Raw genomic sequence first — 17331 nt, forward strand, 5'->3', positions numbered from 1 at the left:
TTGTGTTTAGAATAAATTAAAGCAAGCCGTTGCACAGCTGGCAGTCTACATGTGGGATTCCCTCCCCGAGAGTTTCTGCAAGCTGAAATGGTCGATGAGTTCAAGGCAGGCTTAGCTAATGCACAGATGGACTTAACGAGGGCTTAGGAGAGCATCTCCAAGGGCTGCTCTGAAAGAGAGAATTTAGGGTGGAGGAGAAATCATGCTGAGACTCTGGAGCACCTGGTATATTCCTGTGTTCATCAAATACACAACTGGCAAACAGAATGTTCATCATACCTCCATTTTCAAGTCTCTGAGATTTTGCATACCAGAAGGAATGAGCTTGGTCTGACAGTTTCTGCAAGAATGTTGGAAGTGTGTAATGTTGGGTGGGAATAAGGGGGGTGTGAAGTAGAAGTGGCTTCTTCTAATGTTTTTATGCCCTTGCCAAACTCAGAACTTAACCATGATACTCACATTGTCTGCCGGGGTGTTTAATTTTGCTCACAACAAGCAGGGAGTGGTTGCTGTGTAGGAGCAAGTCCTAATTACAGTGCTACAGAAACCCTTTGTAAGATTAACAGAGGAAAACTTAAAACCATCATGGGTTGGGGTATGCAAAGGGAAAATTCCTTGTAGGCCTTGTTAATTACTTAAAGGAAAAAATGAATTAGTTTAAATTACTCATATTTCTCAGGAGAGGCCCTGTTAGCTTAAAATGGTTTGTCTTTGATTTGAACTTCTTATAATTGTTAATCTAAATAAATTTGACAGCTCTTCATGAAGCCATGAACTCTGGGGTTTGGAATGATTTTGTTAGCAGTCATTTGCTCCCTGTGCCACCAGCAGCAGCCACACCCCTGCCACAGTCACGGCCACCATGGCTAACATTACCATCTCCACAGTCGCCACCCCCACCTCCTCCACCCAACATCATCACCCTTTCAATCATGAGCGTCATCACCGTCACTGCCGCCCTCACTGTCACCCCACTGTTATTACCACTGCCATCTCCACAGCTACTGCCACCACCACGGCCACACCAGTGTCCCCATCACTACCAGCATCACTGCTACCAACCCCACCCCCATCATTATCCACCCCGCCACCATCACGTCAGCAAATGCTTGAGTGCCTAAAATGTGCCAGCCATTCATATTCTGATCCTCTCTCTTCTCTCCGTGAAGGAGTCATGCAGCTTGGCAGGGTGCTGTCTCTGTAGGTTGGCATGTTGCGTTATAGGGTAGCTTTGATTATTACAAACTCCTTCCTTGTACAGAGCCAAATTCTGCTCACATGCAGCTCCCAACTTTGTATTTCTGTGGTTAAGGTCCTCATTTTATAGCATAACTTCTTGATATTTGAAGAGAACTCTCATCCTCCTCATCTAAAGTTCTTTCAAAATCACAGGTGAGCCTTTTGCCTCACTTTTTAGGTTTGCTTTTTTTTTATTTTTTGCTTTTCAAAAAATAATAGTTTCAAGTAGTTATTATTTGAAAATAATAGTTTCAAGGTTCAAACTCAAATTGTGTTTGGCAGTGTGATAATCCATTTATAGTTTCCAAACTGCCTTGCCTAAGAATTTTAGGCAAAAAGACTTGTTAACCCAGGTTCTTTATCCCCCTACCCAGGGCCGAGGCCCTGGAATTATTCTGCATGCCCTTGCATCAGGTCAATCTGGGCATTCCCTGGCCCACAGAGGGACCCAGTCTGTTACCACATCAGGGAAGGAGTGAATAGGATCCAAAAAACTTCTGCCAACACCAAACAGAACCCAGTTTCTCCCTTGCTCCCAGAAGTAACCTCTGTTATTTTCAAGAAGATGCCTTCCAGTCTCCTCCCAGTTCATTGTGACTAAGAATCTGTGTCTGCTACCTACAGCCTGAGAATGACAATTAGGGCTTTGCAGAGAATTCTCTAATGGTTTCATTTTTCTTTCTTCTTTGGAGACTTGGTATTCATTGGCTCTGTTGGACTTCTCTATTCAGGACTAAAATAATAAATGTAGCAGCAGATGAAGAATGTGTCTCTTCTGAGAAATATGGTACTGCAGAAGAAATAGATCCTGGGTGGTTTAAAGGCACGTTGATTGCTGAAGCCTTCTCGGACAGGGCACTGGATTCATATCAACATAAGGAAATCCTGACAATTCACTCATTCTTCCAGCTAACAGGATTGGGGAAGCCACCTTATCTCCTTGTTTAAAGTCAGTAGGATGCCAGTAGCTCGCAAGTATCTTTAAACTTAGTTATCGTTCTCACATTATCATCCTCTTTGAAGTCAAAGCCATTTGGCTTGGCTGCATTTCCATTTGAGTTGCTGCTTATATTACTGGGTGATTTGAGAGAGAGGGGAAGATATTTCTTAGGACCCAGATTTAGGTTGGCTGATTTAACATGGAATTTCAAGAAAACCTGCAATTTGGTAAATGTGTCATTCATAGAGCCATTTAGACCATAAGGAACAGGATAGCATTGGTGCATATTTGATGGCACTGATTTTAAAATGCAATTAATGGACTACATTAAAAAAAAACGAAAGTCCCTAAACTCTTTTAGAATTGTAAGTCCGCAGGTTAGAAACCCTTACTTTCATAAAAGTTACAGCTATGTCTTCTGGTTGACAGTTTTATCTTATTGTATATATCACACATTCTGGATGTTTATACAGTCCTCAAGCAGATTTAAAATTTCATAACTTTGGACGTATGTATAATAGAAGCAAATGGAACATCAAATGAGAGCATAATTCGTAGAATTTTACACAGGATATAGTTTCAGTATCTAGGTTTGCCATAAATCTTCTGGATTATTGACAAAATTTTATTAATTACATTTATAAAACTCAAGAAAGATGGTTTTCAGGAGTAAAGTATTATATTATTAAACTTATGTATGATTAGCTTCACCCCAGCCAATAGTATATAAATTTTTCAGATCATAGCATAAACTGAATAAAATAAAAGAACATTGATAGATTACCCAGTGTTAAAGATCCATGAACTGCTCTATCTTATGATAATTACATTTCTTCTAAAATGTGTAAACTCCAAGTTACTCGACTGTTCTAAAGTACAAGGGCTTCACTTGATAAATGTGTGCAGGCCTTATGCTGAAAACTAAGCAAAAAATGTCAATCTCTTGTTTGTTTTTGTTAGGAAAAAAATGGAAAAATGGGTACTCATGAAGCACAGCATTATAAAGGAGTTAATTTCTTTTCCACTTTTGTTTCAGAGAGGACAACGCATCGAATGCTTGATCTATCCATTTAAATCCCTTGCAAATCAATGGGCACAGCCCATAGGCCTCCTTCCTTGGTTGTTGCAATGTCCATTTCTGACTTTCCGAGTGATGGAATTGTCAGACGTGACAACTTACCTGGGCTGCAAAAGGGTCTCATCCACCTCCCTGGTGGGGACGCAGGGAACTGTGGTTGAAGCCTTCGGTTTGACTTCATTTCGTGCCAGTACTCTCTAGACCAAAAGGGTTCATTTTCGAAGAGTACAGATTGTATGCATCTATGTATATTTTGATTAAGTAATTTCAAAGTCCTTCAGGGATCCTGAGGCAGTCCATTGCAATGAGATCCACCTGGAGACCCCTCTTCAGAGCCCCAGTGTACTGCTGACTAGAGTGACATCCCCAACTGGCCAGCCTCTGTCACAACTCCTTTACCTTACATGAGGGCACCTGTACGCTTCTTCCAGGGACTCGTAGACCAGTTGGTTGATAAACAGCAGAAGCTTTGGTTTCCTTTCAGAGGGAAATAATCGTCAGGCAGGTGCGCAGTTCTGGAGCTGGGCCCTCTTGGTCTTTCTTCCGTTTTGCAGCCATTTGAGGTGTGATGTTTGCATTCAGCGAGCGGTTACCTCCATAAGACCCTGTCAAACAAACCCATTCCCCTCTCCAGGAATGTATGAATCGCTGCTGCAATGCCACCACCTGTACCCTGAAGCCAGATGCCGTGTGCGCACATGGGCTTTGTTGTGAAGACTGCCAGGTAAGTCACTGGAGCTTCAACTTGACCCACAGGTCACCAACAGATTCAGGTGGTTCAAATCTGATGCAGGGTGAGCAGTGTGGCTGGAAGGTTCCCAGCACTACCCGCAGCACTCCCCATCCCTCCTTCTCAGGCCAGTTGGCGTTACCCACCTCTTAGTATCGTCCAATCTTCAGGTGAAATGCACGCTTTAATTGCCAGTCACCTGTGTTTACTTAGGGGCTGAAAACTCATGAGACCGAAAAACCCCCGTTCAACTTTCAGTGTTTCCTGTGTACTGTCAGAGGCACGTATGGTCCTGCTATGCTGACAAGAAGAGCAAGGCAAGATCAATTCCCCACCCACCGTCACTGAGGCTTCCCCAGGTTCATTTTCTTGATCCCTTGAACGTCTGCCTGCTGGGTTGTCCCAGAAGTTTTGTATAAACAACTCAATCTTAGTATCCTCCCAAAAGAAGGTGCCACCGACCCAGCCCAGCCAAGAATGACAGTTTTATGCTCTCACCATTACTGCTGGCTAGGACTGCGTTTCTTTTGGCAGTTCCATTGTCTCGTTATTCAGAGCTGATATCTGACAGAATAGAAGCCTGAGCTTTTGATTCAACATTTCCAAGGGTAGAGTTTTATTTCTTTTTAATTAAGCAATTGATCCTGACATTCTGCTTACAGGAAACTCCCTCTTAGCTGCCACATGTGAGCACGGTGATTTAGAAGTGCATTACAACATTTAATGTTCGGCTTTAAAATATCCTTCATCCCTTCCTAATGGTGATTAACTTATGGGAAATGTTATTAGCAGCTGGCTTTCCCTGGCCCCCAGGCAACTGGTGGAGGAAGGTGCCTGGAAGGGAGTTGCAGAAGGGTGGAAGCAAGTCTGAGCCTGTGCCCAGGGGATGCCCAAGTAACGGGAGGGAGGACCACGGAGCAATCCCTGGGTGTCACCCACTTTTAGGTTATGACTTTTCAACAATTCCCTTCAACTTCCAGATCTTCTAGAAGTTGGCAGGGGTCTTATCTCTTTACCTTTGAGGAGTATGCAGGGAACCAAGCCCAAGACTTGTGGGGGTCCCTAGCTGTGCAGCCTCAGGCCACTCAGCCTTAATTTCTTCAACCACAAAAAGCTGAGCCATGGGTCAGATAGCTCCTAACATCCTTTACCCCTCCCTTTTTCTTCTCCTCTTCTCCCCATAAAACAGTAGAGGGAGAGTTCCAGTTCTATGATGACAAAGTAAACTTGCTATTGTGATTGTGCCCTTAAAGTTATTTTTATTAGCTTGCCCACAAATGCTAACACTATAAATGCAAATGCCCCCTCGAGACATGTGATGGTGTTGACACCCAGAGACCTTTTTCTTAAGAATCAACCAGCCCAGCAGCCAACACTTCCCTCCCTCTTCTTCCCCTGAGGTGCCAAGTGCCAGCAGCCAGCGTGCGTGCGTGTTCCTCAGAGAACCCTAATGTCGTGAGACATTAAAGAGAGGCTGTTCTTGGTTGTTCCACTCACTTTATAGTGGGACAGTGAACCCCAGAGCCCAGAGCGAGAATCTGATTTAATGGGCTCTCTTTACATTAGCAGGGACTTCCTTTGAACTCCCCACCCCTTTATGTGGGACTTTAAGATGGCCTTGTCCGCTCCACCCCTGGAGTGCTGCTGAGAGCTGCCTGTCCCTTTCCCTGGGTACATGTGCCATAACCAGCCCTCTCCTTCCAGCTGAAGCCTGCGGGAACAGCGTGCAGGGACTCCAGCAACTCCTGTGACCTCCCAGAGTTCTGCACGGGGGCCAGCCCTCAATGCCCAGCCAATGTGTACCTGCATGATGGGCACTCGTGTCAGGGTGTGGACGGCTACTGCTACAATGGCATCTGCCAGACCCACGAGCAGCAGTGTGTCACCCTCTGGGGACCAGGTACGTGGCCGCTGTGAGCTTGGCATCAGGAGAGGCACTGGCAGACCTGGGCTGTGGGCCTGGAGGTATGTGCTTTGTTTTGGTGAGCCCCCACTCCTGGCGGGCACTGTCCACACAGCATCCACTGTGTTCACTCGGGAGTGATTGGCTCCCAGGGAGAGGCTGGGGCACACTGGATATGGGGTGTGCAGAAACGGACACTGCCTGGAGCCTGGCCTTAAGGAGCTCAGTACAGTCCAACAGGAGATGCAGGAGCACCTACTATGTGCCCATGGGATGACAGGGATGAATCGCCGTGACTCCTGCCCTCAGATAGCACAGCACATAGTCGGACAGACAGAACTTCCGCACCACCACTGAGATTTTAGTAATGCCCCTTTGTACTCAAAAGAGGACCCCAACTGAGTGAGCGACCCAGGGCTCCATGGGGAAGGCCCTGATCAGACTTGAAGCATGAGCACATCTGTGATCAGAAGGCCTGGGAGCAGTGAGTGGCTCTCAAACGGGAAAGTGGGTGGTTGAGTCAAACAAGAGGCCCCCAATTCACCAGTTCACCAGTTCAGGCTGGGCACTTGGTGCAGATTGCCTCTTCTGACCCTCCAACAAGCCCCTCAGTTGGGGACTGTGAAGTTTTACAGAAGATGATGCTCAAACTGTAAGACCAAAAGTCAGTTTCCCCACATCTCCAGGCTAGGATTTGAACCTGGGTCACTGTGACCCCGTGACCATGTGTTACTCCCACAATGCACAGTCACCCCGAAGAGGGAGGTCTTGCTCTAAAACTCCACCATGAAGCAGAAGCTCAGATGCAAAAGTCAGGAGAATCCATCCCCTGCGTGTCTCTCCTCCATGCCCCACCTTCTGGGGTCAGAGATCCAAGGCCTCACTGGGCAGACCTGGACTCAAAGGCCCCGTCACTCCAGAACCATCTGAGATTCAGTGCCTGTCTCCAGCTCCCACGAGTCCAGCCACGAATCCACAAATGAAGCCCCACCCTGTCCTGCAGTTCTCTTTCCCTTGTGGTAATGTGGTCGAGTCCTTTGTCACTCCCTCCTCCCGCTGGCTGCAGGAATGACCTCAGCCCTGGCCAGAGACCCCAGCTCTGGCAAGGCCGCTGTGGTCGGCCAGGCCCAGGCTGAAAGCCAAGCAGACTCAGGCAGGATCTCTAAGAGGAGAGAAACCTGATAGGACCTTTGTCAGACTTGTTGTGAAGCTTTGGTTTTAGGAGTGATGAGGGAAGTAAACGGGAACAGAAAATGATGACTCAACCTTGAAGCTAGGGTTTTCAATAGAATGTGAAAGCCAAGACCGGACACAGAATACAAGATGGATGTTTCTCGGAGCTGGGTCCTGCTGGGAAGCCCATGACCCCTGCCAGCCAGCGATGCCCTCTGTACTTGGAGCTTTCTGGGGGAGAAGAAAGGGAAGCCTGGTGGCAAGGAAAAGTGCAGGCCTCTTCAGCTCGGCTATGAGGAGTTGTTCCGATGCTCCTCAGTACTCAGGGATGTGCTTGGGCAGGTGGGATGGGGAGGCCTGCAGGTCCTGAGCCCTTCCTGCTTCCACCTTAGACTCTGAGCAGCCCTCAGTCCTGGCACCATCACCTGCTGGGCCTTGGGGCCCTCTAGGCAAAGCAAGGGGCGGGGGTGGGGGGGCAGGGGAACGCCCTGTTGCGATGACAATGACTAAGCCTGTGCTCGCTATACACATTGAATGGTGTTTGGGCTTGACATGGTTTAGTGACTTTAGGCACCGTTTAGCCAAGTGAGGTCACGTTGGGACTGTGGCTACTGCCGCAGGCCAGATCTTCATGGCTTTGGGCATCCCTAGAAGCCCTCCCCTTCCCAGCCTTTCTCCAGAATCAGCAGTCTCTTTTTCTTGGGTTACAAGGGCCGTGATGAAGCTCCTTTCCAAAAGCCATTTTGTGGCCAGAGCACACACAGCACTTGGAGCTTTGGGAGTGAAATGTGTTCCCTGCTGCATTCGAACATCTGGCCCCACTTCCAGAGTGAGGTCAGATGGAACACAACAGCGCTCTCCGAGCCACCCCCACTGTGTGACTCAGCTGGCTGTATGCCTCTGATTCATGGTAACCAAGGCTGGTATTCATTATCTCATCAAACTAGTCCTTCTGCAGCTGCCTAACCAGAGAGAGAACCAGACAGGCAGACAACCTGACCCACAGACTGAGCTTTTGAAAAGCAAGAGCAATGGGAAGTCACCTGCGTGGACTCTCATCATCCCCATGATGGAGGGGGAGGCTGGAGGTCTGAGTGCCCCCGGGTAGCCACATCCTCTTCCTGAGGAAGGGGCTTCCCTGGGAGCTCCCGGCTTAACTCTGCTCTTTCCCACCCCCTCTCCCTGGTAGTCGGGAGGCCTCTGCTGGGGCGGTGGTGGCCAGTGTTGTACATGGCCGCTGCACACAGCATGGCACATCCATGGCATCCAGACTGTCGGTAAAAATGTGTTTTGGTGAAGAGACTTCATCTTTGAGGAGACAGCTCAGGGTTCCTGGAAGCCACAGCACAGAGACCAGGCTTGGGGAGCCACCTTGGGCTTGTGACATTCTGGGTTTTGGTCTGTCCTGCTTGCCTTTTCACAGTTCTTCAGATCATTATACAGACTTCCTCCAGAGAACAGAGTAGGGAATACCGCAACCCGCTGTGGCCCGGGAGCTCTTAGAATGGGCCGTCGACCACCTCCTTCAGGAGTGCAGTGTGCTCCTTCCTTCCCATGTCAGTGTTTCTGCCTGGTTTCCATTTACAGGCAATGTGTGAGTTTCCCACGGCTGCTGCAACAAATTAGCACAAACTAATAATGGCTTACAAATTCTTCACCTTACAGTTCTGGAGGTCAGAAATCCTGAAATCAAGATATTGGCAAGGCAACATTGCTTTGGGAGGTCCTAGGGAGAATGTTTCCTTCCCTTTCCCAACTTTTAGAGGCCACTTGCATTCCTTGGCTCATGGCCCCTTCCTCCATCTTCAAGGCCAACAGTACCGCATCTGCAGATCTCTGTCCCTTTCTGACTTCTGCTTCTGTAGTCACATCCCTTTCTCTGACACTGACTCTCCCACCTTCCTCTTATAAGGACCTTTGTGATTCTAACAGATTCCCCCAGATTTTCCAGGGTGATCTCCCCATCTCAAGATACTAAGCAGAATCACATCTTCAAAGTTCCTTTTGCCATATCAGATAACATGTGCATAGGTTTTAGATAAGGACGTGGGCCTTTTGGGGGAGCCACAGGCATTGGACTCACTAGCAAGGGACCTTCTGCAAATTGCTCAACTATGTTGTGCTTCATCTGTAAAATGAGGATAATGATCTACCTACCCCATGGGTCTGTTATCCTCTAACATAGCCTATAATCTATTCCATGTAATATATGTGATTCTGTGCTACATGCAGAACTCCTAGTAAATCTAAGCTCTATAAATAAGATACAACTGCGCTCCCGAGAGGCTCAGGCTAGTGAGCAAGATACTCAAATCCTTGGAGTCTATAAAATGGGCAGTAAGAGGGTCATGGGCCAGTTATGTTGGGCTGGAGGAAAGCAGCTAACTAGGAGGTTCTGAAGACAAGATTGCCCTGGAATAGTGATTTGCCGAGGGTGTAAGAGGGGGGTTATTTCTGGTATACAGAATAGCACAGATCAGGGCACACAGGGACAGTGGGGCCAACCAGGGCAAGTTCAGGTAGTTCTGTGTGTGCACAGCTTGGGCTGTGACCTGGAGAGCAGAGATCCTCATCTGCCACACCATTCTCTCATTCATCAAATATTTGTTGACATCCTGCTATGTGTAAGATGCTGACTCAAGAGCACCGACTCTGCCAGAGTGACACACTTCCCACAGTCCCTGTGCACTCCTGCCTGGATCTGGAGTGGAGTGCGGATGTGAATCCATCACAGTATCCCCCGGGAGGCAAGGATCCCGGACAAATGCAGTCCTGGGAACAGCAGAGGTGACTTCCTCGGCCAGGCCCCTGACCAGCCAGATATACCAGGTTGAGAGCATTTTAATGCTTTGTTATAGTGGTTGGTTTGAATTGGATTTTCATGATTCAGAAAGGAAAACTTATTGTCAAGTTTGCATTTGCAATTTTTCCCCACCCAGGAGCAGATGATTCAGGATCTGGATCACGTATGCTCTGGGGTCATCGTAGGCCTCCTGGGAAGCACAGGAACTCAGAGCTCTAGGAGTCTTTGAGTCCTTGCCTCACAGGCCCATGACATTTGCACCACAGTGACCTGGACAGCTTGCTGAGTCGCCCAGAATTCTCCAGTTACATTCAGGATGTCCGTTACTCACCCTCCAGAGCTGGAGACCTAAACACTTACTGGAGGAAGCCCTTCCTTCCAACTAACTACTCCCTTTTGAAATGGGCTTTTCTCAATCTGGCATTATGTTTCAATAAAATAATACTGCTTCCAAATCTTTCTACAAATAAAACAATAGAAAATTCAAAACATATGCCTGCAACTTCTAATTGGCAAAGTAATATACTTTCAGAATGCCCTTTGGGGTTTTTTGTTCATTTATTTGTTGTTCTCTAATTGTTTTTGTTATTGATAATGCACGTTCTTGTTGGCTAAGCGTATAGTTTTTTTCTTACTGATTTTTGTCCCACAAACCTTGTATCTCAAGACTTCCTATGTTGATCTCAAACACACAACTGTTATTCACAGTTCAAACTGTGTGGCTGGCATTGAGCTGTCTTTGTCTGGTTTAGTCTTAATATCTACAAAGATTTTCTGTCACTGTGACATCTTTGCTCCTTTTGAAATATAGCTAGGTATTTTTATTTGGGTAGCAAATTTACTTTTACCGATGTTGTTTGTCAGAACCACTAGCATGGTTACTTAGAAACATTCCTTAGCAATCAATCTCACAGATAACTACACATCTAGGGTCACAAACAATTGGCATCAGAGAATTCCCAAAATGTGTTAGGTTTTTTTATTTTATCACTCACCAGAATCCAGCGTCCTTTGATTTCTGCAGTGTGAGCTGGCCAGACCATCCTTATGGGCTGGTAGATACTCAGTGTCTATCTGCAAAACTTCTTTTACATGAGCTTGGTTTATTGTGACCTACTTGGGGCGGTGCACTGATGAATCACCTACAATTCCTGTGGCCACAGATGGGAAGAAAAGAGATTTTTGTTAGAAGTTGTATTGTTTGGAAGTCAGGAAAGTCTCCCTTTTGTCTCATCAAGTGAGAAAGTTTGTTCATTTGGAATTCATTTGTTGATGAATGTGAAGGCCCAGTGATGAGATAGGAAAAACAATACAATATCCAGTTGTTTGTAAAAATGCCTTTGTCTGTGGATGTTAGTGGCAAGAGTTAGGGAAATCAGTGACAGAGCGAAGGAGGAGCTGATTTCACTGAACTGGAGAAGTACATTTGCATAATGGAGTCATTTTAAGTAAGATTAGATTGAGTAAATTGTGGGCTTAATTCAAGATGCCATCATTTCTCTTTCAAAAAAAAAAAAAAACATAATGACGTTGGGAACTTCCAAACTACAATTACAAATATAAGTTACAGCACTCTGAAGATAAAACTGGTAATTAAAATCCGTCACTTCCTACATAATTATAAAATATAGTATGGTGTCAAAATTCCCTCTGAAAGGCTAAATTTTATCTTTTGATAATGGCAAGACATCTACATGTTCCATTATTAAGGACACAAAGGCTCTAAATTGATGTAATATGGTAGTGATAAGAAAGCCGCTGTCATTCTATCTAAGGGACATGAAATCTCTTGTCTTCATGAAGACAGACATTTTTAATGCAATAATTTTGAACCAAATCTGCCTTTATAAGATCTTACAAATGGATAGAAGTCATTTGCAGTTTTTAAATTATTGACCATTCTGTCTCTAAGATAAATGCCAGATGGCAGCTAACGCACAAAAGCCACAGGAAGCGCTTTGCTGGCCCCTTCTCCGCTGTCCTGACCGGGATCAGCAGGTTCTGGACTGGCAGGGCGCGCAGAGAGTTGTCTGCGGGCTTCGTGCCTTTGAGCCTCTTTCCTTTAATGATATTTTCTTTTAGTGCTGGAGCTGCATCTGCTCCCAAGGTCAGCACTCAGCCCCCTTCGGTTTCCCTGCGTATAAGTTTTCTTCCTGAACTTTGAGGGAATAACAATTTACCTTTCCAGGAAGTAAAACGTCTGTCTTTTTATGACCTTACATAAGATCCCACAGTAATACTTCATTTGATGTCAATGAATAAGTGGAAATCCAGAGCCGTAGAAAAGATAAAGCATCAGCGTGTTCATTTACCCAGGCTGCTGTGTTCACAGAGCCACAGTTGACTTCCTCTGGGAAGGGCGCTGGAGACATGATGTGCTTTCCCCAGATGGGTTTTACTCACACGTTCTTGGAACACATCTGCTATTCTCTGGCCCAAAGCACCATCCCTGCCCACAGGCAGGAGCCCTGGGGCCTCCCAGGAGGCAAAAGCAAGTATGGCAAATACAAGGAGAGGACAACATTGGGAGGAGGGAAAGGAGGACCGATCCCAGCCTCCATGGGAAAGCGGGAGCAGAAGAGAGCCCTGAAGGACACAGGAGTCCTGGAGGCTCATCCAGCCAGCTCAGGCAGTGAGCTCCCAGGAAGACACTGACTTCCCTGGCTTTGCTCATATGCCCAGCATTAACCGATCATACCACCAGTAGGATGGATCTCTCCGATTCAATCGTATGTGCATACCTCTGCCGTTAGATAGGAAAGTTAGCTCCAATTAACCATATAAAATGGATTCCCCATAATGTTCTTGTCCCTAGAAGAACAGATATGGGAGAGGTGTTCCGCAAAACAGTGAACAACCCCACGTCTCCTGTCCCACAATCTGTTTTCACAAAGTGCTGGTGCTGCTCCAAGCTCCCAGAGCAACCACCTGCCACACAGGTTCCCTGTGAAGAGAGATTCCACCCTGGAGCGGGGTGGCCAGCATGTGGTTCAGGAAGGAGTTGTGCTGAGTCACTCTGGCGACCACCAGCTGATAGCTCCCTGGCCCCCGGAAGTGGCCCAGAGCCCGGCCTGATACCATCCTACAATCTAACATTGGAGTTCGGGGCAGCAGGTGTGTGTTGCAAATAGGACCAAGTTTCGGCTGCTGTGTCCTCAGAAGTTTCGTTCCTTTTAAACCCCTTGGCTTTTAAACATCCGTGTTCCTCATGGGAGATTTTGATTATAGCCTGGAGACTCCAGGGTAAGGCACCCTAGCCCGCTGGATGGGAGTAAGCATTGCAAACAGGGCTCTGCTCCATCTTCTTCCCACCTTCCTGCACCCCTCACCCCATTACCAATTTAAAGCAGCAGCAGTTTCAGAGGGCTAATAAAAGGATGCAAAAGATTGCATCTATCGAGGCTACCTGTGAGTTATCATAGCCACTTTTCTTCATTCTCCAGAGAAGAGAATGAACAAAGCAGATGACAGGGGTTGGAGTATGCATCCAGGCCTTCGATTCCATAGAGAAACATGTCTGTCCTGTCCCCACCTTTATGTGGCTGATGAAATCATGGCCTGCCTCACCTGCAGAGGTCAGTTTTCTTTGCCACGTGGCAGTGAGATGTGTCATTGCTATGCCCGAGGGACATATATCAATGGTAAAGCGTGACATGGCATCTCCCACCCCCTCATGTTTTGGGTGAAAGCTCAAACGAATAAAACTCTTAGAAGGTGACTGTTATTGCCTTCCTGGAGGGAGGTGGAAAGTTAACCTTTGAAACTCTGCGTCGTTCAAGCTGTTGGACAAATTAACAGCAGAGTGGAGTCATTTTTACTGGCCAAACTTCACCAAGATTTATTTCTTGAGTTGACTTCTCCTTCAGAAGTGTCCAATCATTCCACGCCGAATTTTTCATTTCTTTTTCTGAATCAGTATCGATGCAAGAAAGAGCATACAAATATCTGTGGCCTGCCTCCATTGTCCTGGTTTTAAAGGGAAATCTCACTGAGCATGCTCAGTTGCAGGGGGGTAGTGTGTGACCCATGTCAGTTCAGCGCCTGAGACATGAGCATGAGGCGGCTGGCATCCTCGCCCATCCTGTGACTTTTTGGAAAAAGATTTGGTGGAGATGGAGTTGACTCCAGGAGCAGGTGGACTACAGGAGAATATGTTGGTGGCTCCAAGGAGGAAAGTGGCAGGGACAGGAGTCGGTAGCCAAGTAGGGGCTTTCCAAGAGGAAGGCAGCACAGGATCACAGCTGGATAGAAAGGTCACGGGTTTTGGCTCTAAAACCCGTGAGTCAAGCCCAACTTCACCATTTACGTTGTGATCGTCAGCAAGTTTCTAAAATGCTGAGGCTCTGAAATGGGAAAAATGTAGACCTTATGGGGTGATTATAAGGGTCTAAGATGCCGTGTGCCATATCCAGCACCATACTTTACTTACAAACAGCCTGCTGAGGATCTCAGATGTGTCGTTCGTTTAAGGTGTGTGTGCTGTGTTGTGAAGGTCAAGGAGAGGAACGAGAGGAAAGTGATCTTTGTTCCCAGGGTTGAGTGGCGTAAAGAGAAGTCAAGCTCAAGGGTCTTTGCTCAAGGAGACCTGCTGCCTCCTTCAGCATGGCACTGGGTGCTGACTCAGGAGAGGTCTGGAGGCCCAGCCCAGGGCAGGCCAGGAGGGCTCCCCGAACAAGCTGGGATGGGGCCGTGGTAAACCGCACTCATTGAAAGGAGGAAGAAGATGGGTGCGGGGAAGTGGAAATCCTTATGCTGGGTGATAGTTCCAATTATTTGCAAAGGATTTGCAAAATCTACCAGGGTTTCAGCTGAGAGTCTCTTCTTTCCTCATTTCCGGAGGCATCTGGTTAGTCCACAGTCTCCCCGAGTAGCCCTTAATGCTCAAGGCCCTGGGGATCCATGAAGTGTGAGGGAGATGGGTGTAAAGCGCCTACTGATGTGATCAGGAATCATTACACGCATGGAAAGTGAGGTGAGCAGAGGCTGGAACAGGAGCTCTCTTCTCCCCACACACCCTCCCAGCCCTAAAGTCCAGAAGCCACCCCTTCCCCACAGTCTAAGGTGGTCCTCATTATCATTTGGGCTTCCTAGGGACCTGCCGCATGCCAGGAGCTCTACACGCTGACTCACTAAGTGGCATGGCACCTTTGAATCAGGTCCTTGTCCCCATTTTACAGATGAGGGGACAGGGCCTCAAGAGCTTGTATAACAAGGGCCTTTTGTACATTGAATGCCAGATCAGCCCAGTTCCAAGCCTTTGCTCTTCTAACTCTGAAGCATGGACACAGAGTATATCAATCAGACAGAAGGGGGCATTCCAAAAAGGCTGAAGAATGAAGGCATTTATAATCTTTCTTAGATCCCACACATGCCCAGCTAGAAAACAAGGCTCCCCCTGAAAGTACCCACAAAAAGAATCACTGACGCTGACCTGTCCCTCCCTTAGCCACACCTTTTAGATGTCACAGCACAGGTGGGAAGGCGCCTTGGCTCTCATCAGCTGCATCCACACAGGTTCATCAAGGCTGCCTGACAAAATCAGGTTTTAAAAAAGGCAGGCACATCTATCCCATGCTTAAATATTATTATTCAGCTGTGATTTCATCCCATTTTGGTTATTCTGGTAAAACAGTTTTTAAGGGGTCACTTTGATAAGAAATAGAGTAAATGGTTCAGTTGTGGAGGTCATGAATACACACCCACTGGGCAAATAGAGAAAGTGCTCCATGTTGGATGAGGGGGTACTCCAACCTAGAAACAAGGTTTTCAACAATGACATCATAACAGAAGAAAAAATGTCAGCATTCTCAGAAAGCTGGAAGAACAGGGACTGTGCCGTGGAAAACAAAGAGACTGACAGCAGGCCGGGTGAGGTGGCTCACACCTGTGATCCCAGCACTTTGGGAGGCCGAGGTATGTAAATCACCTGAGGTCAGGAGTTCGAGATCAGCCTGGCCAACATGGTGAAACCCCATCTCTACTAAAAATACAAAAATTAACCTGGCATGGTGGTGAGCACCTATAATTCCAGCTACTCAGGAGGCTGAGGCAGGAGAATCTCTTGAACCCAGGAGGCAGAGGTTGCAGTGAGCTGAGATCACACCATGTTACTCCAGCCTGGGCAACAAGAGCAAAATTCCATCTCAAAACATAAAAAGACTGAGACCAAAGGAAACATAATCTGAGTAAAATTGTTCCCTGATGTGGGAGAGATTTTTTAAAACACAATGTGAATTAAAATATGATTCTTTTCACTATTTCTCATTAAGTTAATTGACAGCATATTATATAAAATGCTTCACTGTGTCATCCGTGTTGGCAAAAATTCACATATTCAAATTGGCCATAAACCTTTCTGAGGGTTTGTCTTTGGGAGAATGGCAGTGCTGCTGAAACGCCAGGTGGCCTTCTGCTTGGGTGCGCACAGTGCTTTTGCATTATTGGTAAACAAGTCATTGCATCTTACCCACACGTGGTTTCCTGAGCCGTGTGACTCCACTGGCATTTGGGGCATTAAAATCATAAGCACGGCCAGGTGTTGTCGCTCACACTTGTAATCTCAGCACTTTGGGAGGCCAAGGCAGGCAGATCATGATGTCAGGAGTTCGACACCAGCCTGGTGAAACCCCATCCCTACTAAAAATACAAAAATTAGCTTGGTGTGGTGGCCCCTGCCTGCTGAGGCAGGAGAATCACTTGAACCCGGGAGGTGGAGGTTGCAGTGAGCCGAGGTTGCACCGCTGCACCAGCCTGGGTGACAGAGCGAGACTTCATCTCAAAAAAAAAAAAAAATTATAAGCACACCTTGTGTTAGCCTGTTCTCGCACTGCTGTAAATGAATACATGTACTGGGTCATGTATAAAGGAAAGGGGGTTCATTGGCTCTTGGTTCTGCAGGCTTTACAGGAAGCAGAGTGGCTTCTGCTTCTGGGGAAGCCTCAGAAAGCTTACAGTTGTGGCGGAAGGTGAAGGGTAAGCAGGCAGATCACACAGCCAGAGAGGATCCAGAGAGAGAAGGAAGAGGGAGGTGCCACACACTTTTAAATGACCAGATCTCGGTAACTCACTCACTATGCGGAGAACAGCACCAAGTGGATGGTGCTAAACCTTTCAGGAGAAGCTGCCCCGTGAACCAGTCGCCTCCTACTGGGCCCTGCCTTCAAGTTGGGAATGCCAATTCTACATAACACTTCGTGGGGACACAGATCAGATACAAACCACATCACACTCTGACCCAGAAGGCTCAGTGTGTTTCGGCTTCGGATTCCCCAGTAGCAATCCAGCGTTTGTTTTCACTTCCAAAAGCTTTTCTACTTGATTACGTACTGTTTCCACTCCTTTGCTTGACCTCGATCATAATGTTGGCCTTTTATCTGGTATTCACACATCAAGCTTCCCTGTTGCCTCGCCGGTACATTTGCAGTGTCTTCAGTCCCTGTTGAGGTTGGTCTCTTTCTCCCCCTTC

General features: G+C 47.0%; 1 protein-coding gene across 1 annotated transcript in view; it reads left to right on the top strand.

Moving 5' to 3' along the window:
- Window positions 1-17331, top strand: part of ADAM12 (ADAM metallopeptidase domain 12) — a 368998-nt gene that overhangs the window by 314750 nt on the left and 36917 nt on the right. The window contains exons 13-14 of the mRNA XM_017537897.2: window positions 3892-3981; window positions 5692-5887. Of these exons, the coding sequence (XP_017393386.1) occupies window positions 3892-3981; window positions 5692-5887 (286 nt within the window). The remainder of the gene's footprint in view (window positions 1-3891; window positions 3982-5691; window positions 5888-17331) is intronic.

This window comes from Cebus imitator, unplaced genomic scaffold, assembly GCF_001604975.1.
Source record: "Cebus imitator isolate Cc_AM_T3 unplaced genomic scaffold, Cebus_imitator-1.0 Scaffold107, whole genome shotgun sequence".
Taxonomy (NCBI): Eukaryota; Metazoa; Chordata; class Mammalia; order Primates; family Cebidae; genus Cebus; species Cebus imitator.